This window comes from Suillus clintonianus (assembly GCF_016758775.1).
Source record: "Suillus clintonianus strain FC179 chromosome Unknown DEU56scaffold_6, whole genome shotgun sequence".
In the NCBI taxonomy this organism is placed as follows: domain Eukaryota; kingdom Fungi; phylum Basidiomycota; class Agaricomycetes; order Boletales; family Suillaceae; genus Suillus; species Suillus clintonianus.
The window spans coordinates 431,854-457,117 of NW_024539230.1; the positions used below are offsets into that span (position 1 = coordinate 431,854).

At 48.2% G+C, this 25,264-nt stretch overlaps 8 protein-coding genes across 8 annotated transcripts; 2 read left to right on the forward strand and 6 right to left on the reverse strand.

Annotated features, from left to right (window-relative positions):
• Positions 1–3,260: 3,260 nt before the first annotated feature.
• Positions 3,261–4,273, reverse strand: DEU56DRAFT_477866 (uncharacterized protein). The gene is made up of 4 exons (XM_041346412.1): positions 4,135–4,273; positions 4,003–4,082; positions 3,387–3,944; positions 3,261–3,338 (listed from the first exon to the last, which is right to left on the reverse strand). The coding sequence occupies exons 1-4, from the start codon at positions 4,177–4,179 to the stop codon at positions 3,311–3,313; spliced, it is 711 nt and encodes a 236-aa protein (XP_041213768.1). The 5' UTR covers positions 4,180–4,273; the 3' UTR covers positions 3,261–3,310.
• Positions 4,274–6,975: 2,702 nt separating this feature from the next.
• Positions 6,976–7,698, reverse strand: DEU56DRAFT_726667 (uncharacterized protein; the record flags this gene model as incomplete). The annotated part of the gene is made up of 3 exons (XM_041347936.1): positions 6,976–7,462; positions 7,522–7,601; positions 7,654–7,698. The coding sequence occupies 3 exons, from the start codon at positions 7,696–7,698 to the stop codon at positions 6,976–6,978; spliced, it is 612 nt and encodes a 203-aa protein (XP_041213769.1).
• Positions 7,699–8,585: 887 nt separating this feature from the next.
• On the forward strand, positions 8,586–9,943 carry DEU56DRAFT_774335 (Fcf1-domain-containing protein). The gene is made up of 6 exons (XM_041351615.1): positions 8,586–8,641; positions 8,692–8,759; positions 8,811–8,876; positions 8,934–9,082; positions 9,135–9,207; positions 9,259–9,943. Exons 1-6 carry the CDS (start codon positions 8,639–8,641, stop codon positions 9,485–9,487), a joined length of 588 nt encoding a protein of 195 aa, XP_041213770.1. The 5' UTR covers positions 8,586–8,638; the 3' UTR covers positions 9,488–9,943.
• Positions 9,944–11,367: 1,424 nt separating this feature from the next.
• On the forward strand, positions 11,368–16,582 carry DEU56DRAFT_774339 (uncharacterized protein). The gene is made up of 6 exons (XM_041351616.1): positions 11,368–12,239; positions 12,298–12,750; positions 12,813–13,403; positions 13,459–13,847; positions 13,903–14,918; positions 14,968–16,582. The coding sequence occupies exons 1-6, from the start codon at positions 11,474–11,476 to the stop codon at positions 16,463–16,465; spliced, it is 4,713 nt and encodes a 1,570-aa protein (XP_041213771.1). The 5' UTR covers positions 11,368–11,473; the 3' UTR covers positions 16,466–16,582.
• Positions 16,548–17,696, reverse strand: DEU56DRAFT_477967 (uncharacterized protein). The gene is made up of 2 exons (XM_041346413.1): positions 16,887–17,696; positions 16,548–16,836 (listed from the first exon to the last, which is right to left on the reverse strand). Exons 1-2 carry the CDS (start codon positions 17,535–17,537, stop codon positions 16,630–16,632), a joined length of 858 nt encoding a protein of 285 aa, XP_041213772.1. The 5' UTR covers positions 17,538–17,696; the 3' UTR covers positions 16,548–16,629.
• Positions 17,697–18,002: 306 nt separating this feature from the next.
• Positions 18,003–20,115, reverse strand: DEU56DRAFT_774360 (translation initiation factor eIF 4e-like domain-containing protein). The gene is made up of 12 exons (XM_041351617.1): positions 19,911–20,115; positions 19,818–19,856; positions 19,659–19,761; positions 19,574–19,608; positions 19,455–19,526; positions 19,338–19,405; positions 19,232–19,284; positions 19,031–19,173; positions 18,907–18,979; positions 18,810–18,847; positions 18,719–18,760; positions 18,003–18,664 (listed from the first exon to the last, which is right to left on the reverse strand). Exons 1-12 carry the CDS (start codon positions 20,001–20,003, stop codon positions 18,338–18,340), a joined length of 1,086 nt encoding a protein of 361 aa, XP_041213773.1. The 5' UTR covers positions 20,004–20,115; the 3' UTR covers positions 18,003–18,337.
• A 642-nt stretch (positions 20,116–20,757) lies between these two features.
• DEU56DRAFT_726966 (kinase-like domain-containing protein) lies at positions 20,758–21,964 on the reverse strand (the record flags this gene model as incomplete). Its single annotated transcript, XM_041347953.1, has 5 exons — positions 20,758–21,009; positions 21,061–21,276; positions 21,336–21,410; positions 21,463–21,713; positions 21,820–21,964. 5 exons carry the CDS (start codon positions 21,962–21,964, stop codon positions 20,758–20,760), a joined length of 939 nt encoding a protein of 312 aa, XP_041213774.1.
• Positions 21,965–22,192: 228 nt separating this feature from the next.
• On the reverse strand, positions 22,193–24,948 carry DEU56DRAFT_976998 (cytochrome P450). Its single transcript, XM_041359629.1, has 13 exons — positions 24,559–24,948; positions 24,362–24,491; positions 24,123–24,311; positions 23,917–24,068; positions 23,750–23,865; positions 23,582–23,702; positions 23,512–23,525; positions 23,276–23,465; positions 23,170–23,226; positions 23,097–23,121; positions 22,778–23,044; positions 22,634–22,724; positions 22,193–22,584 (listed from the first exon to the last, which is right to left on the reverse strand). The coding sequence occupies exons 1-12, from the start codon at positions 24,764–24,766 to the stop codon at positions 22,634–22,636; spliced, it is 1,560 nt and encodes a 519-aa protein (XP_041213775.1). The 5' UTR covers positions 24,767–24,948; the 3' UTR covers positions 22,193–22,584.
• Positions 24,949–25,264: the final 316 nt, after the last annotated feature.

Consider the following 25,264-nt stretch of genomic DNA (forward strand, 5'->3'; position numbering starts at 1 on the left):
TGGGCCCGGTGCGTGTGAAGCAGTCTTGCAAGACCCTGCCTAATATTAGGCTATGACGATACTGGTTTTGCCGATCAAGAGCAAAGTTTATCACGTCACGATCTGGCCAGCATATAGTTCTAGTGCGAGCCTCGTGTTCGAGGTCGTGATCAAAGCTTAACGGTCAAACGTTTCAGGACAGCCAGATTATAAGGACACCCAAACGTTACCTAGTCGTCACTGCCACAGATGGGATGGTACACAGGAAACCTCCAAATAGTAGGTTAGGTTAGGTTAGTAGGTTGGTCAACGGCCGCTGTTGTACTTATTGCGGCGGGTTAGACTAATTTAGACTGGCAGTGGCATGCCGTAGCCTAGGACTGACTGTTCAATACGTAATCTAATCAAGGTTCGTAACCTCTCGCGATTAGAGTAGGTCAGCACCGTTACTTGGTCTGCGTAGCACCCCTAATCGATTGCATTAATGGATACAGGAACGTCCAGCCGCAGTGTTACGTGACTCGAATACTTAATATCAACACGGTTTGACAGGCCCGTACGGTAGTACCCAGGTGGAGGCGCGCCCACCCGGTTCTGTCATTGAGAACTACCCCAGTGGCTTGGACCCTCGACGTCACCGTCATATTCCACCAGTACATGACGGCAGTTTCGTTCGCGAACTATCACCTCATCGAAATCGCTAGTTTCATACACGTGCTCGATATCGCCGCCGATCCCTGTTGCAAACCTCGGTCTCAGTATCACATCACCTCTTTTTTACCACCTGGTCTATCGCGATGAGTTGCTGTTAGCTACACACGGACGCGACGAAAATGTGGATTCAGCATGAACATGACCATGACGACAGCCACAATCACAATACAACAGTAATATCCAAGGCATTCGCCCAACGTGGCAGGGATCATCTTCTCATTTCGGAGAAACATTGGCATCGCCTGGATGCCAAAACGCATCATCCAGTGCTATTGAACTTGGGGGCAGCCTGAATATCGACTCGGTGGTACGATTCTTGTCCGCCGCGAACAATGTGCCAGTTCCATCAGCCACAGGAACGTGACGAAGAACGTAGATATCAATATCTAGCTGTACCACGACAACCGCAGCAACCCCACAGTGTTCGTTGACCGTGATGATATCGGACTAGTCGGCCTTCAGCTTTTCTTCATTGTCGCCGCGTTTGGGAGAACTTTGGTCCAGTTGCTTGGATACCCGAAGCACTCTTGTCGATGGTATTCCAGTGGTCCTGCAACTTTGAAATTTGTAGACCGAAACCAGTGCATTTGAACACCGGCGCCTTGAACACCGCACCAGTCAGTTAGCAGCCTGTTAAATCATCATCACCAAGATTTCCGAACCTACGGTCGCGTCTTTTTTCATTTCAGAACACGTTTTCAGGCTAGAAGGAACTCCGCGTGAAATCGAAACTTCAATATCCGAGATCAAAGGTGATGGCTCTGCCTGCCACTGCCTTATATCTCTATTTTAGTAAAACTTTCTGTGTCTGTCATAGAGAGGGGAGGCTTGTCCTACCACACGAGCTTTCTATCGTAGGACAAGTTACCTCCTTCCTTCCTACAGGTACGTATCTCTGCATTGCGATTAGACCACCTATTCTCTTTGTTGGGCGTTTAGCCTATATACGGATGATCATTCAAACTCCGTACGTACGCCGTTCCGTCGACATCGCCACCTCGTTCCGCGCTTGCGTTCCTGGCCGTGTACATCGCCCCCTCCAAAATTGTTGTGTGCTGTGACCAATAGGCGGCGTGTGTGTGCTCGTTTATGAGCGGCAATCTCATTTCTGTCAACGACCCCCTTTTCAAATATCCATCGGATGATTTCTTTTCACTCGGTCACCGCACGTGTCTGGATTTTGAAGTATTCAACCGAGCAGTGGAGTTAGTATTCTCGCAAGTACGTTGATAAGTCATATGACCTGGCAGTCAGATGATCAGTGCCTCGGCTCCTGGTACAAAGATGTGCGTTCATCACCACAACTCCTACCTGCTCTCCCTCGTCTTTATCTCATTTCACACGTAGGGCCCCAGACTCCAAATAACAGCCATCAATCGCGCCTGCCAAGACGGGCAGTGCCGCACCTGCCTAGCTATGACATTTCCCAGCAAGGTCGTCCTATTCGCTTATATTCTCGTTTTGTGATGATGATAACATCCAAGGTACCAATCTAAGCGAGTACCGTAATCTGATTTCCTCAGTATCGAATTACATGCACATACACATTCGCACACGTTGGTTCAGATCTAGTAGCACAATTCAGAGACTCAGAGCGTTGAACACCCTGTTACCAACTTATGACTCCGAGCTACTAGTAGCTCGGTTCCCTTCATTGCCGATGAAAAAAGTCCGAGCAGTCGGTCTCTTTAGCCCTGGAAAAAAACCCAACTTGGGACGTTGGCGGCAACGTTAACGTAAGTTGAATATTATATTCTCCCCTTGCCAATCTTTTCTTTTCCCCTCATTGTCGACTGTGATGACACCCGGTGACCTTTCCTGCCCCGACCTTGACACCCTTCTGCACCTTCGACAGTGGCAGCTTCTTGCGACCTCTCACTACCCACACCACACCCAACCAGGACCTTCCTCTTGCTCCCGCTAAGCTGACGCTACCACCACGATCTACACGCAGTCTCTCGTTGCTCACTTCGATCTCCTGCGCCTTTCTGTCACTCCCGCGCGGCCGCCTGATCCATTTCGCCGCCTGAGGATCTCTCCACGACCGCTGGCAATTTCTCGTTACTCTGGCACATTCCATGGCCAGCACCCTGCTTCTGCCTCGTTTGCACTTTCATATAATCTACCAGTACACCCTTAAAATTCTTCATCCTACTCTATTGCATATCAAAAGGATAGATCATGTTTTTGAATATGATAAGCATGCGGTGTGGACTGGCGAATTTGTTTGACAACCACAGCCATCAATGTTCTGCCGTTGATTATCATAGCATAAAATCCAAGAAATTTTCGTTACTTTACTTGACCGCCGTCAACTGATCTGGGGTCTTGAATTCGGTGAACGCCGCACGGAGCGTGTCGACACATGTTTGGACCTTTCTGACTTTTTATCTTTGTGGTTTTGTGAACCGAGAGGTGCTATAGACTCCGACCTACAGGCCTAGGCTATCAATTCTTTGGTTAGCCCATTGGTCAGATATAATGGCAGCGATATGACGCAGTTAATCTCTTCGCGAAGCAATTCATCGCTGCCGATTCGAATGCCTTCTGTGTGTCTAAGTTCTACTAGTACATCATGCATCAAACCTAGTCTTGTAAATAAATATGTTATGTTATGTTATGTTATGAAATGCGTAGAGCAGGCACTAGGTATCTATATGAGGTACAGAAGGAGCAAGTACAACGAAACAAACCAAATATCGTGATAATATACCAACGGTGAAGGCTCTAGGCCATATGTACCAGCGAACCCCCAGTGGAAAATGTTGGCCCCCTTGCCGACAGGAAGCCACCGGGGCTCTGTATCCTGACTCTCTACAGCTACAGTGCGGCTGTTTTCTAGTTCGAGCTTGCTCTCAGTGAGCCATGCCTCTCCGCGAGCGAACATGTCCCTGTCAGGGAACACTTCCAGGATCTCACAGAGAAAACCTTCCGTCTCAAGCGTATACGTTCTGCGGAGTTCTCGCTTGCCACCAATGACCGACGTCTGGACATCAAGGAGTGTAAATTGTGGGTTACGAAGCTTTTTGCGGAATGTTTGGCCAATGGGGTATTTCTCGTCTAGAAATAGACGTTCGAAGTCGGGATGTGTGATGGTGACATTCGATGTAGCAGTGCATACAATTTTCGAAGCACACACGAGATGCACCTGCCGCGATTGCGTTATGGGATGTTCGGGCGAGGCTGGTTTCAGTCTTGGCGAGCCATTGGCATAGACGCGCTCAATAAATATGGGCCGAGCAAAAAATGAGCTGTGAGAAGGAAGTCGTTTAGCACACAGGAGATTGCGTCCAAGAACATTGGACATGCCTCATCAGTCGCTGCAGGTCACCTTGAGCTGCAAGCATGATGCGCTCAATGCCAGTAGCATCATCGGGGATGCATGACAACTATAAAGGTGACGGTTAAAATAATCCAAAAGCATGACGATACCATCGTTACCTCTACGTGGGTGGAGGCGCTGTTAAATGAGTCCTTGCTGATCATTATGGCGCGTGCTGTACAAAAGAGTGGATGAAAAGAGGAGTGAGCAATTCGATCCAAGGGCCCTATGCTTATAAGGCTCTCGGACTCCCACAGTACGACACGGAGGGCGATGAATTTAAAATGAACCTTCTTCTCTCTTCTTCCGCGTTATGACCTGAATTTATGTCGTTCGGGTCGGACGGAGCCAATCAGGCAGTGTGATAAGTGAAGCGAGGGACCTTGGTATTTGAGTCAGCATCCCTGTCTTGACATAAGTATCCAGAGATAGCTCGGTCGCGATTTGCGTTATCAACTCAACATACATAGCTTTATAATTTGTACGTGAGAACATGAGAATCATTTACGTGCTTGACATGGGCGCACCCTCACTGACGCCATATTCCCGACAACGAATCTGATAGCCTGATAGTGATTGCATTAGGTCAGCCATTGCAAAGTGACTGCGGCAGGTCCGATGGGTCCCAGTTACGGTCGCCAGAAACATAGGACGCGCGCTATTGCTGGTAAGACGCATCAGCCTCCCCTCCTTGACTATCTATAACAAATACTCTCAGAAATGCAAAGGCAGATCGCGACCAACCAGTGGAAGTTGAAAGATGCATTGCACGAAGTCGGAGGCGATTTCGGTTCCACTGAACTTCCACATCACAGATCCTGGCAGCCAGGACGCCTCGAGGACCGTCCACCGCAATTATTGGCATTCTGTGATAAGCAGGAGACAATATTGAGACTGGTACTCAACTTTGATGCTCCTACACCCGATGGCGGCCCACAGCAATGATTCAACGTGTTTGTGAGTAGCTTGGCCTTGGAGAGTAACACCCGTGCCCAACCTTATGGAGACTGTCACGTGCGCAGCCGCAATTGGGCTTCTTGCTGCACGCACGACTGTCGCGCGCGCTGCTTTTGAAGTTCAGCAGTTTCCTCCACAGCCTCTCGCATCATTTCTCAAGAAATTCATCTTTTATCAGATCTGAATGCTTCATCGCCCCCTCGGTGTTTCTCTTCGGATCCTTTTTCGGTACGATGGACTCTTATCTTATACTTCATTTTAAGTTTTGGATCTTGGACTCTTAGATCTCATCCCATTCACACTTGAATTCGATAGATTGCCAGTGTTCAATATCGACGGAAATCCGTTGCGCGGATACTAGCCATCAAACAAAGTATGTGGCCCATCGTTTGTAAATGAAGCTATAACAACTAGGCTAGGCACCTGGTGTGGTAAGGCCGCATACCACCCCAAATCTCGATTGATCCGTAGGGCCCTGAACGTTCGAACAATCAAGTCTATCCAACTCCTCTTTGTTTATCTTATGCCGCATCGGCACCATGCCCCACCTCGCCGGATATGCCGCCCTATCGCGAAATCACCGATCCTGTCAGCCCAAAGTAATACATACCATTGTTACGATCATGGCGTATTCTAGATCGTTTCCTCAGTTATTTCGGACATCTTGCTCAGTATTGTTGATAGGAACTTCGGGAGCAAGCGATATGCTCGAGTCACTAGACGGGTCTCTTTTTGAACGCGACCACGTCATTCTGCACTTCTGGATGTCATTAATCATCTTGGTCTCCCATTGTTCGCGTTCTATATTATGTCTTAACTTACCGACGCGTTCGGGGGGCACAGGGGTGAAAAGTAAGCGAGGACATCATCATCATCGGACTCCTCCTGTTCCACGACGTAACTTTCTTCGTGTGCCTTCCGTTGATAGGGGATTTAGAATATTCGAGCCGCTAAATTCTTGAGAAACCGAGAAGCGTAAGTACCATCGTGGGGCCAGAGTGGCAAAATCTGAGAACCTCATTTTCATATCTCACTGTTCACTACACATTAAGATAAGAAAATTATATCGAACTGTAGCCATGCGTGCCATAAGGAAGCTCTAGTCAATAGAAGAATAAAACGAGTTCAAATGACGCTGCCAGAAGGATGCCGACTCAAGATGCGTCACAGTCACAGGGCTGAGCCGCTTGCTGCGGCACGTTCGAGAACTGACAATTTTAAATCTCGTAACCAATGGTAATCCGCTCACAATTGTCACGCTTGAGGATGCTATGACTTGCGTGATTGCATTGTCGATAACATCAGCAACTCTGCTCTACTCTCGCGATAAAAATGTGCAGGAGGAGTATTGGTATGGAGGACCTCTGAAAAAATCCAACATTTTTCTCTGGGATCTACACCTTTCCCTGATTTTCTACATGAAAACTGGCGACTTCAGGAATCAGGTAATATATCTGATGCCGAGGGTGTTCATCACGTTTTCATGCAGTTGAAAAAAATACATTGCAATATGTCAATGATACAAGGTCCTATAACTAAGAGTAGGAGGTTTAAAATGTGTTGTGGTGTGTGCTATGAGATGTTTTGCAACTCTGGCCAAAATCATAGTAAGACCATCAGTCAATTCAGTCTGCAATGACATAATGATACATCAAATACACGGGTAAATTGTCATATAAATAGCCAACGGGTCTGGGAACACTCGAATCTTACACCTGACTGGCCAACTGAACAAGAGCAAGGCAGCCTGTGTCTCTACATCGATATTTAACATGGGTACGCTGGCGGTGAAAGACAATCGATTCTATCTATGATTTTACAGAAGCGAGCCGCCAAATTTATCTGAAGAGTCCGAGTCCCAAACACTCTTCGTTAGAAAGACAAAGATACGCGAAGGTCTCGTGAATCAAATTCTTTTTGTAGTTCAATTGAAGTGAATAATATTATACACGTACAGTATGAAGGCGAGATATTACATCATGACTGCGGAGGTTGCTCGAGCCCTAATGAACAACATTTCCCTTGCGTACGGACAGCCACTCAGGCTTTGTGTCTGTCGAAGTGGTGCAAGTGGTGTGCAAGTCAGTCCCCCGCTCCATCAACCATGCCTCGCCACGGACGAACATATCTCTGTCCGGGAATACTTCCAAGATTTCTGCAACGAAGCCCTCCGTTTCCAGCTTATAAGTTCTCCGAAGTTCACGCTTTCCATCGATTGCTTGTGTCTCTACGTTGAGGAGACTGAACTTCGGAGTACGGTTAAGTCGTCGGAAGGTCTGCCCGATTGGGAATTTTTCATCAAGAAATAGGCGTTCGCATTCGGGAGCCGTGATGGTGACAGTAGATGTCGCAACGCAGACGGTGCATGACGCACACACGAGATGCACCTGTCGTGATTGCGTGATAGGGTTTTCTGGACTTGCTGGCGCAAGACGGGAAGAGCAGTGCGCATAGATAAGTTCGATAAAGATAGGACGAGCAAAATATGAGCTGGAGAGGAGAAATATTAATAACTAACTTAGAGCGGTGGGAAGGGGATGGATCATTACCTCAGCAGTCTCTGCAAATCGCCCTGCGCCGCAAGCATTATGCGCTCCAAGCCAGTAGTATCATCTGGAACACATGACAGCTTTTATGTTGTCAGTTTGTGATAGCCTAATAGAAACCCAGATCAAACACACCTCGACATTGGTGGATGCATTGCTGTATGAATCATTGGCCAACATGGTCGACTGTACACGAAGAAGGGGTTTTGAACGAACTGTTGAAGTTCTAGCGGTCTCCACTCTGGTGGGGGAAAGAAAGTTGAAATTTCTGTGTATTTAACATTAGACAGCAGGGATGATTGAGAAATTTTCTAAGTTCCATCCGATATCTATGTTCGCACCGCATGTACCAAGTATGACATAGGGTTTTTGGGTGTTCACATACTCACAGATTGAGTTCTGCGAAATCGTAACTATCTTATCTGATGTGAATAGGCACCGACGAAGTCATTCGTGTACCTGGAGGCGGTATTTTAGGCGTTTAGGCAGTCAAGCCGCGGATGGAAGTCCATGACCCCAGTACCTTCGCCACTGGGAATTTGACAAGGGCGCTATCGATCGCAGTCGCACGCAGATTGGGGTTTTAAAAAAACGCCAATCTGTTCATCGTCACCACGAGGGTGATCATGCGTCCTCATTGAGGACTGCCGTTAACCCGTAGGAACTTCCCCAGACAGAATGATTGAGTGGGATTGCCAATGCTGGCCCAAGGCGATGTCTACGTCAGTGAATGAAATAAACCCGTATGCAGGTCTTAAATATAGAGTTGACAGCGATCGCACTTTATAACGAGCTCAAACATGCCACCCAATGACAGGCAGTCGTATCCTCGACCATGGAACCGCCTTGTGAGGGAAGTTGCAGGACGGTAACCACTGAGCGAACAACTGTACATCCGCGGTCATTCGTGTGAATGTCGGGTAGGCCCTGAGTACGTTAATTGGTGTTGCATGAGCTGCTAAAGAGCATCTCTGTCCCTCAGAGACAGAAGGCAGTAATGTTCCGGAATCCAGGAAACTGGTAGAGTTGGAGGGCCGTGAGAACAGGCTGTTAGGGTTGTTGCTGACTCAACAAGTACAATTTACCACCTTTGAAAACTCGATCTTAGTGCATTCAGAGCATGGCAAGTGCACTTTACAATTTGAGATCTCCTTTAATGACTGTCATTACTAGGGAAAGGCAAAGAAGACCAGAAAGTTTGCCGCCGTTAAACGCCTCTTGAATCCCAATGATGCTAGATTGTGCGTTGCTTGACCGACCGCTCCGCTTTATTGCTGAATCCTTCAATGCAGAAAAGAGAACCAATTAAAGCAGAAAAAGAAAGAAGAGGAGGAGAAAGCCAAGGCGGTCCGTCGAGTGTGAGTCACTTCAGTAATCCATTGGACGTGCAACTGTTAGTGACCCATGCATTTCAGACCACAGGTCGCATCGTCCATGTTCCTTGCGCACAATACCGAACTTGTGCCACCCTACAGAGTGTTGATCGATACAAACTTCATAAATTTCAGCCTACAGAATAAACTTGAACTAGTCAGTGCCATGATGGACTGTTTATATGCAAAATGTCAGTGGTCCTGTTGCAATTGTCGGGTACATAATGACAGAAACATCGACAGGCATACCCTGTATTACGGACTGTGTTATGGCTGAATTAGAGAAGCTTGGTCACAGATATCGTGTAGCACTTCGGTAAGATATTTTTTCTTATGCTGTCAGCGCATTCATTTACTTTTTCATTAGTGTTGCTCGAGATCCACGATTCGAGCGATTGAACTGCAGCCACACCGGAACATACGCAGATGACTGCTTGGTGCAGCGTGTCACTGCTCACAAGTGCTATATCGTCGCTACTTGCGATCGAGAACTCCGGAGGCGTATACGACAGATTCCTGGTGTGCCGCTAATGTATATTGTCAGCAGACGCTATGCCATCGAACGGCTTCCTGATCAAGGCGCTCCTGGTTCATGATACGCTGAAGACCAAAATTACATCTACAGTTACTTTATTAATGATGCTCGGTCCTGGCTGCCGCAAATTGTTGATTCAATATGTACCCTCTGGTTAGAACCGTGTCCATCAATCAGCTGTACACTCTACACACAGATACGTGTTTCACATAGTCATGGCACTTCGATTGATATTTTGAGATGGGTACTTGCTGTCTATAACACAGGAAACTTTGATTACATCCGAGCCCCTAGGATTTCGGGATATAGTCGTCGAAACCGGAGTGAGATTGCGAATACATGCCCTCCGGCCCTTGTCTGCGTCACTGTGGAATTGGGTCAAAAGCTACATATGTGCTCGTGATCACAGGAATGCCAAGTCGCTATGATGTCTCGTTCGTTATTATATCTTGCAATGTCAACTCAACCACTATCTGAACCCAACGTTTCGGTTCTCTTCCTGGAGGCATGCGATACCAAGCCCACGGGGCTATGTTTGTAGTTGTTCCACTGGGAGCACGTCCAGGCACCAAGTTGTACTCTTTTTTATCAACCTTGGTATATTTACACATCGCTCTCGCTCAACCATAACCTCCTTTTCCGTTTCCGGGTTCCACAATCGTGTACCCCATCCTTGCCCTCAGTTTCGGTGTAGGCATTGAGGGGGGATAGGTATTTGTGCATGCACGGCGCGCGCGAGTTGTTAGGCTCAGCTTGCCTGTTGAGGACGCTAGAGGTGTCTGATCACTGAGTTAACACACTCACAACTTAAAAGTCTTCTATACTAAGCACTGGTGCCGCAGGCTCATGTGATTGCGAGAAATCCATCCTCGTCGGACGATCGTCGATCAGCGAGAGGCTTCGATTCGAGATCGAGTCCCGGGAGATCACCAATCTAATCTGAATTCTCAGTTTTTTCTCGCGCTGCGTCAAGCACGTGGACTCTTGAGGGTTTTCTTTGTTGATAACGACCAACCACTATGGCCTGATGGTCCCTTGGCTAGTTGCTGTGTTTCTCCTGTGGCATGGTACGTACTGCTATATGCACCCGATCCTCGATTGGTTAAGTTCCCATGCGGGACTCTTCCTCAGTTACAGTAGCTTGAAACGGTGGCTGGGGCCGCCGCTGAGCCACCATTGTAAACCATCATCGGCCTCCATTCTCCCGCGGAGCTGATGCCATCCAAATCCTCGGACTCTGAGCAGCCAGTCATCTCTTTTCATGACATGTGCGAGAATAATGCATGAGAAATCGCACAGAAACCGTCATGGTTGAGCCGTGCCACATCAACAAAAGAGCCTGAAACGTGTGTCATTATATTAGTATGTATGCTGCTCATAAAATGTATGTCAAAATGGAAGGCCTTGTGCGCTCTTACAAGCTGGAAAATGTTCGTGTGTAAGCTTCACAAGGCCTTCTGTGCTTTGAGCTCTTTTGTTGATGCCAGTACGCATGTTTGACTCGGAATATTACGAGCGAACGTTGTTCTATTCAATGTGCAATGGAACAACGGACTGACCCAAGGCTTTGATTGCGCGGGGCCCGTGAATAAAATTACTGAGATAGTTATGCTAGTAAAGACAATCAAAAAGTTTTAACAAATCATTCATATTATCATGCTCACCATTTCTCGTACAACCCTCTGCACTGCTCAATGCATTAGTACAGTCTGTTCATCGTCAGCGAATCGATTGAAAGACGGAATATATGAATTATGGATGAGGGATCTGCAAGCCATTCTGCCTCTCCAGCCTGAGAGACAGAGACTTCAAGAGTCTACTCGTTCAAGTTACACAAGTGGCAGTGGCTATCAATGTCATTGAGCAATTCAAAGGCCCAGTTCAAAGAGTTGTCGCTGAGTTCAAAATGCCACGCTCCATGTTGTCTCGTGTTGTTTCATCCTACTAGTGACTAGACGCGTTCCTCTCCATCTTTTCATTTCACTAAGATATTGAAGTAGTCGACTTCGGTCTCGCGAGTCTGCCGCTGCTACAGTGGCCAACAAGAATGTCGACTAGCTGGCGCTCGCCATTTCCTATCTTACCTGCACCACATACTACGCCCGTCTCAGCCAATCCCAAGTCACTGAGACGGCCTATTCACAACCCGTACGATAAATTCACGAAACCAGAGTTTGACGAATGGATTAGTGGGATTACGGGTGCTCTCCGAAGAGCACTCGGCGAGGAGACTCAAGAGGATGCTGCCCTTCACGAACACCAGTCACAAGATATTGATGCAGCTGACGAGGAATCATTCCAAGACCAGTCGTTCGAAGATTCGTTTGCTGATATACAGAGCAGACGCGCCAAAGGAAAGGCCAAAGACCCCCGAGAGGGCCCTGGCCTTGGTGCTCAGCAAAATCCGATCGAATTGCTTTCCGACTCAGAGTCCGGTTCTGAAAGTGAGGAAGAATACGATGAATATTCTGATAGGGAAGCAGAGGGCTTTGGTGCGGATGAAGAACGCGAGATTTATGACGGTCAGAACCAAGCCGGGCATTGGACCGCAAACGACCGCCACTGCCTTGTAGACCCCCAAGTCGAGAAAGATGAGGTAGAGGAAATATCTTCTAGGGAAGATAGTCCGGTCATCATTGAGATTGGCTCGGACGAGGAAGAAGATACTCAAGCTTCTGTACACGAAGCGGGATACAGTGGCGGGCAGTGTGCCCGGTCTCCACAATTGCCTCCTGACCAGGAAGAAGGCGAGCTAGGTCTCATTGGTGCCGTCTTGGATGAAGAGAAAGGCCCACTTGATGCAGAAGTCAAAGGTAGTGATGCTCTGACAAAAAAAACATCTACTATGCGCTAATTTGCCTGTTAATCAAGATTTCCCTCTATCTACCACGCAACGTCAGCCGTCCCTGCCTCTGGAACTTCCTGATCCATGGCAGGGTCCACGAACATATGCAGAAGACTTCTACGCTGGCGGCGATTTTAGTGCGCAAGATCAGCTCAACGACATCTCCCCATCTAGTCTTACTCCCGCGCATGACGCACACGTTGATACACTTTTTCCTGACATGGTGCAGGATGGCGAGTCTCCTTCTCGTGTGTCCAATACAGGACCTGCTGTAGTCAATGTGGACGTGACCGACGATGCGCTGCCTGATTCGAGCCCCCCTCCATCCTCTCCTGCCGAGGTGCGCTCCAGTCGTAGTCATGTGGATGATTACCAAGTCTCGAATGTGCGAGGAACCCATGAAGAAAACGAAGAGCCTGAAAACATTCTTGACCATCTATATCGTGACGCTGACAGCATGTCTCAAGATGAGCAGCAAAGTTTGTCCATGCACTACATTCTGTGTCATAGTAGTTTCGCTAAAAAAATCTTTCTCATGCAGTGATATTTGCTTCGTCGTTTGATGACTTTCATAGCGGATCGATGTCTCCCCTTGTCTACTCCAAACCAACTGAACATCTTGACTGGAATTGGCCTCCCGCGTTTCCGCGGGGGAAGTTTGCTAGCCGCGCTGGACACCTCGAAACTTCTTCTCCAAGGGCGGGGGATGAAGAGGCACAGGATGATGTCATCGATGTCGATGCGGAACATCATGAGGAAGAAGATGGGAGCGAAGAAGCCCCGGAAGGTCCTATTCCACTAGGCACAAGTGATCTTGGGTATGATAACGAGATTGATCAGGGGGGACAGGACGAACAGAGCGACGACCGGAACGGATTAGGTGTGGAAGTTGTCCAGGAAGATGATATTCAGGCCCCGGAAGCCAACCAGTTCCAGCTTTCTTTGGAAACTCCACTGAACGCCGATGAACGTGCCGCGGTGGAGAGTTTCTTTGATCTTCTCGGTCGCGACGCGTTACCTTCGGCAAACGTGACCGAACGAGTTGAGACTACGCTAGATGACCTTAGCGGTATTGTCGCTGCTGAGTTTCTTGGCGGGGATGTGACGTTTCCGCAAGGCATTGAGGAAGCCGGTCGGTGACTTCACGGATCAGTCACAAATGTTATCACTGAATTCTGCTGGAACAGGTGACATTATAGTGCCAACGGAAGGATTGGAGCCTTGGGATAGGGAACCACAGTCGCAGCACCCAGGTGCTATAGTAGAATTATCCGCCTCAACCGAACCGACCCCTGCCACGGAGATGATCCAAAATGTTGAGAATGTAGCCTTGGAGAATGCCGAACATTTCCCCCATCCTTCTGCTGCGCCTACCTCCCCACTCGGTGACTCTCTCGAGGACCAAATTGACAAATTTAACGACGAGCCCATTTTTATTGTTGTAGAGATGGAATCTATTGCCCCCATTTCTCGTGGGGTGAGCGAAGGGATTGAAACAATATCTTTTGCTGGGGAAGTGTCTGATCTCGATGGGGAATACGTAGTCGAGGAGCCTCCTACTGCAGAAGCCTCGGTGGTGAGCCTAACCTCACAATATGTCTTTCACCACTTAAACTTCTCATACTTCACAGGAGCCAGAGGCTGAGGTCGCTGGCCCAGTTGACGTGCTGGTGGAGACTGTTCCTGTAACACCAAAACCTGCTTCTGCGGAACTACCATCATCTGACAATCACAACGTCTCGGCCTTCCCAATGCCCATATTTTGCGATCCTTCTGTGTCAGACCCTATCTCTTCCGGGACCAAACATCCACAACAGACTCCTCCACGTTTAGTCAAACTCCCGGGCACCCCCCACATCATCATCAGCCCGCACTCAACACCAGGCCAACCCACCCCAGTCTCAGTATCCGTCTCTACGTCAATGTTGCATACCTTTTCTCGTCGGGAATCACCATCTGAAGGCAGCAGCGGTCCAAGTGGTCTTTTTACCCCTAGGGAGGGCGAACCGAATAGCGTAGATACAGGCGATGTCTTTGGCACGCCTTCTCCCTCTCGTGCAGACCTGCCACTCCCCTCTTCTGACGATGTTGTGGCCTCCGTTGCGAGTGCTCTAGCCGAAGAGTCGCGAGCTGTAATTCACACAACCATGACCGATATTTCTGACAACGTCGTAGTCACTGAAACAAGTCCAGCCGGAAGATCCACTGGTAACCAAGATGGTCAATCTGAACTCGTGGAAGCTACGCAGCTTGGTGTATCTCATCCATCATCTGCCGATGATGATGCAGAGAATGAAACCGATCATCCACCGACGAAGCCTGACACTGGATACCGCTCAGTAGCAGAAGACACCGCAGTGGCTTCGCTGGAACCTGAGGAAGTTCAGCAGGCGGTCAGAAGCTCACCGCCGACAGCAGTAGCCCCAATGCCTCCATCAGACGATGATCATCACCCCGAAGAAGCTCTAGCATCAGCTGAAGCTGTTCCCGCGGGCGTCCTCAGACCCGTGGACTCCCCCTTACTCAGCCCTCTGTCAGAACAAGAACCCTTGCCATCGCTGGCATTTGAGGGTCAGGTGCCATCAGTCGCCGTTCGCGAACCTAGCCAAGACGATAGCCAGGAGGACGCCGTTTCCAAAAATGGATTGTGCGTAATCAAATACGACCCGTCAGATGTTTACTCAACGGATTTACAGGGAACAATTCACCAATGTCCCGGACACACCGAACGAGTCTTCTGATGTTCGTGAAAAGTCTGGAGATGCTGAGGACCAAGAATCTCAAACGAAGCCTTCGAAGCGGAAGAGAACGTCACCAGCACAAACGTCGAGTCGTCTCACTCGTTCGATGTCAGGCAAAGTCTCAACTGGACGCAATAAATCTCAAGGAGATCTCAAAGCAGAGCAGAGCGTGTCTGCTCGCAGCCGGAAGCGGAAGCTCCTCGACGTTAAACGTAGTGGTAGCGATCGTGGATCAGCAAGCTCTGGCGCTAGCACCACTGCCAAGATCCTCCAGTTCACTAGCACTGATGGGTCACGGGCCTCTTCTATCGTGTCCTCTGCACCAAGTGATTCCTCTTCAATCCAACACTCCCCCATTCCCCCGCCGCTCTTTCATGCACATGGTGCCATGCATCACCGCCATCGACTGCCGCCTCTACCTTCTGTGCCAGTTCAGATTCACGACGCCAAGATGACATCTCCGGGACCTTCCCACAACGCCGAGGGCCAAAAGGATTTCTCTTCCATTTCAGCTGCAACACGTACTCCCTCTTCCAACGCTCAACGTCTCGCTGCATCCACAAGTTCACCTGTCACTCGCTCTAACTGTCGATTCCATAAAGTCAGTTTACCTAAAGAGGAAGGTGGGCCAAGAGTATGCTTTGTAATACCTGGTTGCTCTCTTGGTGACCAGGAGTTGATGGACGAAGAGGAAATACAGGATCATGGTCCCGCAACTTATGAAGACTATCCCCGCTTGGTGGGCAATATCGAGGCCTTGGACTTCAATCCCTATCTCATCGGCATCTTGCGACAACTAGTCGGAGTGGACCTGATTCGGGAAAATGAGGTGTTTTACCTGCTCCAACCCGGGGAGGAAGCACAATACAAGAAGAAGGGCCGAAGATCAACCGCAGGGTCAAAGCTTGCCAAATCCATGTCGCAGAGTGCTATCAACTCGCCACAAGTTTCAGTGGCGTCGCGGCGTTCACCGTTCACGTCGATCTCGCGGCCACCCGTTTCCACCGCAGGGTCGATCTCGACATCATTTGGATCGTCCTTGTCTGAAGCGCAGTTGTGGAAGTACACATCTTCTTCGTTATTCTCGGCATCAGGCGACGAGCTGTCAGATGAAGAAGGCAGTCCTCCCAAACTAAAACGTCGACGGAAGGAATCTGTTTCTGATAAAGAAACACGTGTCGACTTAGAAGGAGATAATGTTCCTCAAGATCCACAATTGAAAGGTTCGCAACTATCGACCCTGAAACGGAGGCGGAGCAAACGACATGGTGCAGACTCAGCTGCGTACAAGCCTCATCCAGAAGATGTCGAGGGCTCTGATAGTGGAGCAGACGGATTAGGCAATGATCGTCGCAAGACGAAAAAGAGCCGCAGAGTGACAAAGCGGCCTCATGTAGCAGATGCAGGACAAGACTCGCAAGTCAAGCGACAGAAGCAGGTCCCCACTGAATGAAAGTATTTCGGTATCTTTATGTTCATATTTTGTCCTTGCCACGCATCCATCATCATTTGTATCTATAGTACACTTCCTTGGTATCTCCATTCAATCTGATGCCCAGAGCCGTTCAATGACCTTGAGGGTGGAATGAATGCGGGATAAAATGACGACCTTGCCCACTACGTGTCCACCTTGGAAAACTCGATTTGGTCCTCCAACTCACAGGCTGTTGTCTCCGAAGGAAGTGAATCGCCAACATCTGTTGGTGCTGAATCCAGTTCTGATGAGACCTCCGCCTCATCGTCATCAAGATTGTAAATCTCGTTTCTAAGCGCTGCTGAATCAAAGACATCTACAAGCTCCTGATGGAACAAGTCCACCGCAGCCTTGAAAGAAAGATGAGCAAGCAAATCAACAATATAATCCAATGGCTCACCATCAGAAGGTAACGAGCTTTTGGTGTGATGATATCTTCCTCCAGCACTCTCTCAATGCTACCCGAAGCACCTAATCGCTCCAGAATGTAGACTCCTTCTGATTCTCGAGTAACTCTACGGCAGAGCCTGCTCAGTGCGACGGCGCTGTCCTCCTGACCTTGTTCCGCCAGGGTGAAGAGTTGGTCCACCAGGTCTTGGACGTCGGCGATGGGCAAAACACCATCCAGCAACAGATCCCCTATGAATTCAACCAAGGGGAACAGCTGTGCTGCCCGCTCATCAAGGGCTTGTGTGAATCTGTTTTCACAAGTGTCGACGAGGATACTGGCGAATGATGGGTGTGATGATTGTCGTGTGCCGTCGTTGAGCCATGTCCACCGCCTGTCCTCCATCTCAAGCTCTCTGTCAACTTTTCGGCATAGATATGCGTAGAGGGGGGAACGTTGGGTGTCCTCAACTGCACGTAGTGCAATTGAATCAGCAAAGGCTTTGATGGTCTCTACGCCACCGTGCCGTCTACAATTTGTAAGACGCTCGATCAGCTTGGTAGCAACGGAGTCGAAGTTTGTCACGTTCAGTTTGTTGAGCAGGCCGCAAATTCTTCTTTGTTCTAGCCTGGAATCGTGCTGGGAGCTCCAAGAGTTCCACATGTAGTCGTAATTGTTGGGTCAGGAGAAGAAAGGACGACTGTCTTCCTGCTATATGGTCTGGCTAGGGGAGGCTAGGTCAGGAATAAAGTGTATTGCCGCCAATGATGAAGATGTATCAAAATCGGGCAGCATATATGCTCTCGGCGTGTGCGGGGGCGGGGATGAAGAGACGTAAGGGCTGATCTCGAAGCGGGATGAACAGAGAAAAACTTTGCAGGAGTGGGAGCGCAGATTGCTGAAATCAGCGCTTATAATATGTTGACACCTAGTCAGTCACCATGAAGCGGATATGAAGGCTTCTAGATATCTATCGTGATTGATGGAGCATGGAAGCTCTGAATGCCTTGAGCTCATCGATGGTATTCGTGAACCTGGCTTTGGAAACTCTCTCATTCAGGATCCGGCAATTACCCGCAGGATGATAGACTTTTCAGTGACAATAAGGGGAGTCCGTCCGAGACGACTCATTGGAATAAAGCTTGATCGCAGTATGTTTGCTCTAGCCATGCAAATGAATCATGCCGTAACTGATGTTCATATGAAGCTCGCTGCATGGTGCGTAACGCCGTATCTACTCCGTACACGTGCACAGTTAACATGGGAAAGATACAGCACAGTTCTGAGGGCGCACCCTGATTGTCGTCACGGGAGACCGCGACGGAAATAGACAAATGATGCATGCGATTCTAGCCCGCGGTTCGAACTGGTTCGAAAATCAAAGGAAGCAACAAATAATATACACAAGAGGAGTCAACATGGGATCACAAAAAGAAACAACGACAATGTGATGAGTGGGGTAGTCACCGTGTACTCTTAATCCTCTTTGTTTTCGGTTTGTCACTCTGGTCTGCGTCCACATCCATATCGTCCACATCCATATCGTCCACATCCATATCGCTTGATTGGGATCTCTTTCTTGATTTCCCCTTGGCTTGTACCTTTTGTTTCCGTTCCGCTTCTTGAGCATCACCCTCATCCTCAGATGCAAAAGGATCATCTTCTTGTGTTTTCTTCTTGGGAACGGGCCTTTTCTTTGCAGCGATAGAAGGCTTGTCCTTCTTTTCTTCCAATTTTGCTGCAGGGGTTGAAGCAGCATTCAACTCAGAGAAAAATGCATCTTTGAGATCCTGCACAAGAGCGTGAGCAACATTTGCATGCCCTCATCGGAGCTATACACTTGCCTTAATCTCGGAATCAGCGAGTAGAGAAGTGTTTTTCCAAACCTGATCACATTCTCCAATGCGTATCATCTTTAAGTTGCATGAGACTCACTGTTGATGGAATTCCGCTCGGGTGTTTGCTATCAAGACCTGAATGTAGACATCGGAATCATCGTCATGTAGTTTCAACAAGTCAGTTCGATACTTGCCTGCTCCTGTGTATAGATCTGATTTTACGCCGCTGAGATTGACACCGTGGTTTCTCAAGAGAACTTTCATGACCTGCTCGCAGAATCAAACACTCGAAAATTGACAAATAGCAACGATACAAACCTCCGTGACAGAATCTTTGTCGTAAACATTTGGAATGTAGAGACAGATGAGGTGTTGGTGATGTGGTGTCTCATTCGCCGGCGATGTTGCCACTTTCGTCAGAAATGCGCAAGTTGACGCGAGGGCACCAGAGACCAGCGATGCTTGGAGAATTTAGTAAGAGGTACCCTGATAATAATATCAAAAGGTGGTCTAGCTTACTAGCAATCCTGGACCATATCGCGTCTACTTTGTCTGCGGAGGCGAATATCAACCTGTTCACAATTCATTCCCGGTTGCTGATATGGTACAAATAAGGAATACTGACCACTTTCCACAAACATAGTTGTGCTTGATGGAAATTTCCTTCAATTTCTCGGCAGCGTCTGCTTGTACCTATAAAACCTTTGAGTGCCCACATGACTTGATTGAGAAAATGAACTACCTTCTCACGAACTTCCTTCTTGCTCTTTGCTCCTGTCTTTTTGCTAGAGCGCATGGGGATAGAATCATCGTTCTGTTTTACAATTAGGGAAAGAACATCGGATATAACTGACTACCTACCTTGATCTCTTCTATTCTCTGCGTCACTTCCTTCACTAAGGTAGAGATTGTCAGTGAGTCGGAGTACATTAACGATATGACATACGCAGCGCTGCAGCTTCACAGACAGCTGCAGCTTCACTGACGGCCGCAGCTGCACCAGATGGATATGTATCCGAGTTTCGTTTACTTCCCTCGACCCATATCCACTTCACGGACGTCAGGTTACATACAGTGAGTATGGGATTACAGTGGACAGGCTCACTGGTTTCGTGCCGTCATTCTGGACCATGGACGGTTTATACTGGTAGAACACATGTATGCGTCAGAGGAGAACAAGAACTTGCTGTGATCGTACCTTCGTCAGAAAGTCTGGTAAATCTATGCTTGACCCCTTAGACCAAAAGTACGGGTATTCTTGAGGGACTCCATCATCCGACTCTTTACCCATGTCAAAGGCACGCAAGGTCGTCGAAGGACCAACGCAACTTGAACGTTTTTTGTTGAACCAGAAGAAGAGACAAGGTCTAGACTCAATCTCAAAGTTAACGCGTTAACGTTCAAGGCTGGTTTCAAAATTTGGAGCGTGTCGGCGAATCTTGACGCAACACGGTCACGTGCCACCAATGACAATGCTTCGCGCTGAGCGCTCCAAGCGAGGCTCATTTTTCATGGTACGGCCCTATGTATGTAAGTCTTTGACGGTCCAGACTAGTACTTATATGTGCTGCACCGCGTTCCTAGCATATGCAATACCCTGCAACAACTGTTCAAGCCAGAACTTTCATAGGATGGTAGTCACTACGACTCACTATTCACGGTCGATTTCAAATTCAGTGCGGTCCTTTTGGCGCCATGCGGCCAGCTCTTTGGGGAAATGAAGCAGAATTGAAAGGTGGCACTATAGTAAGAATTCAACCTATCTTTTCTTATGCGAAATTAACATGGTTACATGTTTTGTACAGGAGAAGTTATGTTCGCTCCTAGCACTTATTGACGAGTACTATGCCAAGTGTCCTAGTGGCCCTCGTCGGATTCATTGCTCAACATTTGCCTGCTCCTTCCTGACGGAGTCAGACAGACAACATTCGGTATGTGTGAGAGAGAAGGGGACACCCCAATACCGGCTTGTAATTTATGTATAAGGTGCAGATATCAACCATTCATACAAGACGCCAGGAGCAAATATCTCTATCTCCACCTATTTAACCGCGAGTTCTAGTAGGTCTGGCTGACCTTTTTGAGTCAGGTCCATATTCCCGATCTAAATAATTTTTTACTTCTTGCATATCTGGTCGCCTTGTCGGGACCTTTCTCCAACACTGCTCAAAGGCAGTCCATGCACCGTGGCGAACGAGAGGGTAGTGTCTCCCGTCGGGTAATCTATCGGCCACCATTGCTTCGACTAACTGGCTATCCGTTTTGTATTCCACATAGGGGATCCTACCGGAGATAATCTAAACATGCAAATCAATATCCAGCGCCAGGGCTACAATGATCTTACGCACCTCCAGGCCCGTCATCCCTGCTGCCCAGACATCTGATGCTGTTGTTGGTGTTGGTGTTGAATCGTGGGTTTCAGGTACCATCAACTCCGGCGCCATGTAGCGGAACGTGCCAGCTGTGGTCGTTGTGATTGTCGTGAACCCAGAAACTCCAAGAATTCGAGAGTGTCCAAAGTCCGCTAACACTGCCTTGCCTGTGTCGTCGATGAGGATATTTGTCTGCAAAGATAATCGCATCAACTCCGGTGCCGCAAAATATCAAGAAAATGGTGCCAGACAGGTTTGATGTCCCCATGAACAATAGCCCGGCCAGGTTGATGTAGATAAGCCAATCCAGAAATAAATTGGCGAAGCTGTCCGACCATTCGTCAACTGGGTATAAAATCAGCGAGGTGAAAAGTGTACCAAGTCCATCCGAATAGCATTCGGATTGTTTTTTAGGTACTGCGTGATGGTTCTGTTCTCATAGAAAGGAGAAACCAAACAGGGGACTCGATGCCCTCGCGTGACCTCATAACATATGCCAATAAATGGGGCCACGTGAGGATCAATACACTTGCTCCATACTCTTATTTCTCGCAGGAGTCGCTGGAAATATTTGGCTGAATAATAAATTTTGAATTGAGAGGTAAGAGAGTTTACCCGCATTGTTTTCTCTGCAGTTTCACTATCAAGAAACAACGTTGATCTCACGATCTTCACGGCTACCTGCAGCAAGTATGTGTGAGATATATCATGCTACATGCGCACCATCACCACGACGTACAATGACTGGTTGACCTCCTTTTGCAGTGTAGGTGCCTTTCCATACCTCTCCGCAGTGTCCATTGGCGATCTGCTCCGTCTTGTCGACCATTCCTGTCAGGTCATTCACAGTACTAGTGGTGTTTGTGAGATTGAGTGACATTTGGGGAGTACAGTTACTAGGGGGAAACTACAATGTGATGGCGACTATAGCATGCCGCACGACGCCTATAAATCAAGCTTCCTTCAATGTACGTTTGTTATGCCTGGTGGGCACTGGGGAAAACAATGCATGCTTGCTAGGTCAAATTAGGAAGTATCGACGAGTGATGCGGTGCTTGTCTGACCAATTCCGACACAATGCAGCGAAGAAATAACAAGTACGTCGTGGAGACGCAGATGGGCCAAGGTCCTCGCCTAGACGACTCTTTGTATGGGTTCCTGCCCTGGGTCCTCGTTATCACGGGTTGCAAGCTGTCGGTGTCACTATATACACAATTACTCGCTTTGTTCAAGTTGTCAGGCAGTGTACGATACACGATGCAAGGGTAAAGTTTCCATGCAAGTGCTGTAAAGACGTGAACGAAAGAGCGCCAGAGAGGCCTCTTCCACAAGAATGCACTACAATATTTCCAGCGTCTTGATATCCATCATATCATCAATAGTAGTCATGCACCTAACTCGTGAGATGATGTTGTGATTCGAAGCGATTTGTACAATGCTGACATAGTGGCAGATGGGAGACGGTGCAATCATGGTAAGTTGGGTTGTCTGGGTGATCGACTTAAGCTTTCAGCTGATCCACAGCAAAATGCATGTGCATAGTACACACCTAATCGGATAATTTGATCAAATGCTGCAAGGCTGTGATATCCATTCCTGCACTCCGCGGAGTGATACTACAAGGGAACGGCGCGGGTCGTCTACAGTGATACATCAGTATGACTTCGCACAAATCCTGCTAAAGACCACGTACACCGTAACCCCTCCTTCCCACCGTGGCTTGATCTCAATTTTTTTACCACTCTCGTCTTTGGCGTTTGAAAATTTGAAAATCGCAAGCAAGTGGACTATCGCAAACCATACAGATGCTTCAGCGAGATGTCGACCAGGGCATATCCTTCTTCCAAATCCCCAGACGACATCGACGGTATCATCTGTCAGAGTACCGTCCGCATTGAGGAAACGGTCAGGATTGAATTCAGATGGGTTTGGGTATTTCTCTTCGTTGTGGCACATCGCCCTGCGAAAAAGTAAGTAAGTAAGTTGTGGATAAGAATAATTATCATTCGTACCAAACATTCGGGGTGATCGTAGCACCTGTACTACAAATCATGAACTGAATAAAATAAGCAGGAGCTCACGTACCTTTGGGGATGTAGTAGCCCTCATACACGTCGCTTTCGACGGCAGCATGCATGATTGCTATTATTCATCACTAATCTGTTTATGTTTTGCTGAGTGAGTAACGCACCTAGAGGGAACATTGGGCGCCACCGAAGGATCTCGCGCAAAATGGCGTCAATGTAGGGCAAGGATGAACGGTCCTGGAACGTCGGCAGTCTCTTTGTGCCAATCACGCTCTCAATAAGTTTGTGCGCTTTTTCTTGTATGTCTGGGTGGAGAATCATCGCAAGGATAAAGTTCAATTCTACACCCGCTGTCTAGGACTGGTCAGCGTTGGATAGATTGCCGACTGTTCCTGCCTACCGTCTCAGTCCCAGCTGTTTCGCGAGACGATTTGATCAGTCTAACAAAATTGCATTTGATTATTGCTCACCCGCAGTCGCAGTTTGTGCAGAATCCTGTAGTGCTTTCTTCTGCCAAGCCGAATCGCCGTCGCTTTCATCGAGCTTCAGCAAATGGTCGGCGACCATGCAAGAAGAGATAGTTCCGGTAGCCTAAAAAATAACTATGAATAAAGCATCTCAAGTCATGTTGCACTTACCAAACCACGCTCCGTGTGCGCAAATGGTTTCTCTGAGTTTTCCAGCGCTAACTGCTTGGCGAAAGGAGCAGCCCTCTTGAGGCGCATGCCAGGCAGCCAGGACGGGAGGCGGAGCACTGCAGATAAGACAGTAAGAAATTGCGTGATATACTTGTGACGTGGCCTACGAGAGGGGAAAGCGCTGAAAATCGCGGCTACCTCTGGTCTCATCTCTTGCAATATGACCTCGAGGGCCAACGACGCACGCTCAATCATATGGTCATTACGCCGTGCTGCATCATATGAGTACACGGCAGACATGATTATCGAACCTGCGTGCCTAGAGAGCTCGTCAATGCCCACAGCGAGTAGATGTGCATGTAAATATACTCACACTTCAAGATGTTTCAAGTAGCCCGAAGGATCCTCCAGCAGGTTCAATAAAAGTTCGTGAGTTTTTGCCACTTGCATAGGCCTAAAATCGGGTACGACATCTTGTCGGAATGACTGGTGAAGAATTTTCCGATGAAGACGCCATCTGCTATTGTATGGCATGAACGCGGTAGTGTTGTCAACGCCAAATCTAATTCAGAAGTAAGCGACAAGAATAGTTAATCGTTCAATAAGTCATACAATTCATTGGTTGCGATTTCTGGTCTGTCAGAGTAGTTTTGCGACCGATTTTCAAGGAGATCCCTTGCGATTCTCTCAGAGTTGATAACAATGTTGTCCAGACCAAAGAGCTTGGTATAAACCAGATCTCCTGCATAAAATGATCCAGGAATATCAGTTAATACTCCTGGGTGTTGGCATTTTGCGAGATCACTTGCCGTATTGACTGCCCCATGCCTGGTAGGTAACCCAAGGCGCATTTACGTCGATTGCCAGTGCGCTGCCTAGAATTGGAAGTGAAGTCGGTCCTGGTGGAAGTCGAACGCCATGCGGCAGCTTCGGTTTGGCGAGGTAACTTCTTAGTGCAACACCGATCACAACAGCAGTAAGAAGTCCTGCAAGCCCACCTGTTACATGGTCCGGCATAGCAATGAATACTTAGAGTAAACAGTAAGTGCTAGTTGGTGGATCAAGAGCAGTGAAAATTTCAGTGTTCCATCTATGATCTCACTAACTTATATCAGTGACACTGATTGCAATATTTTGCGTGAGTCCGCTTGATGCCCTTAAGGGTGAATTGCGTGGCAACCTGTTGGCGGCTTGATAATGCACCCGCCGAGTCACAGGTGACGTCGGAGCGCTATAAGAGGCCCGAGACCTTGGGCGCTCATTGGTCGTGTGGATACGATCCAATGAAAACCGTTCGCTGGAAAGACTTGCCAGTCAGATCAGTGTGTGAAAGTCTCAGCCAATGAGGATTTCCAACCGACGACCGTCCGATAGATCAGAGTATGACGCTGAAGGAGTTGATGTATGCGTCTATTAAACGTAGTTGTGTACGCGGGTCGCCGAGGAAACTGTATTCGGTTGACCGTTCATGACGATCGACTTTGATGGAAAATGTGATGCTGGATAAAGTGTTGG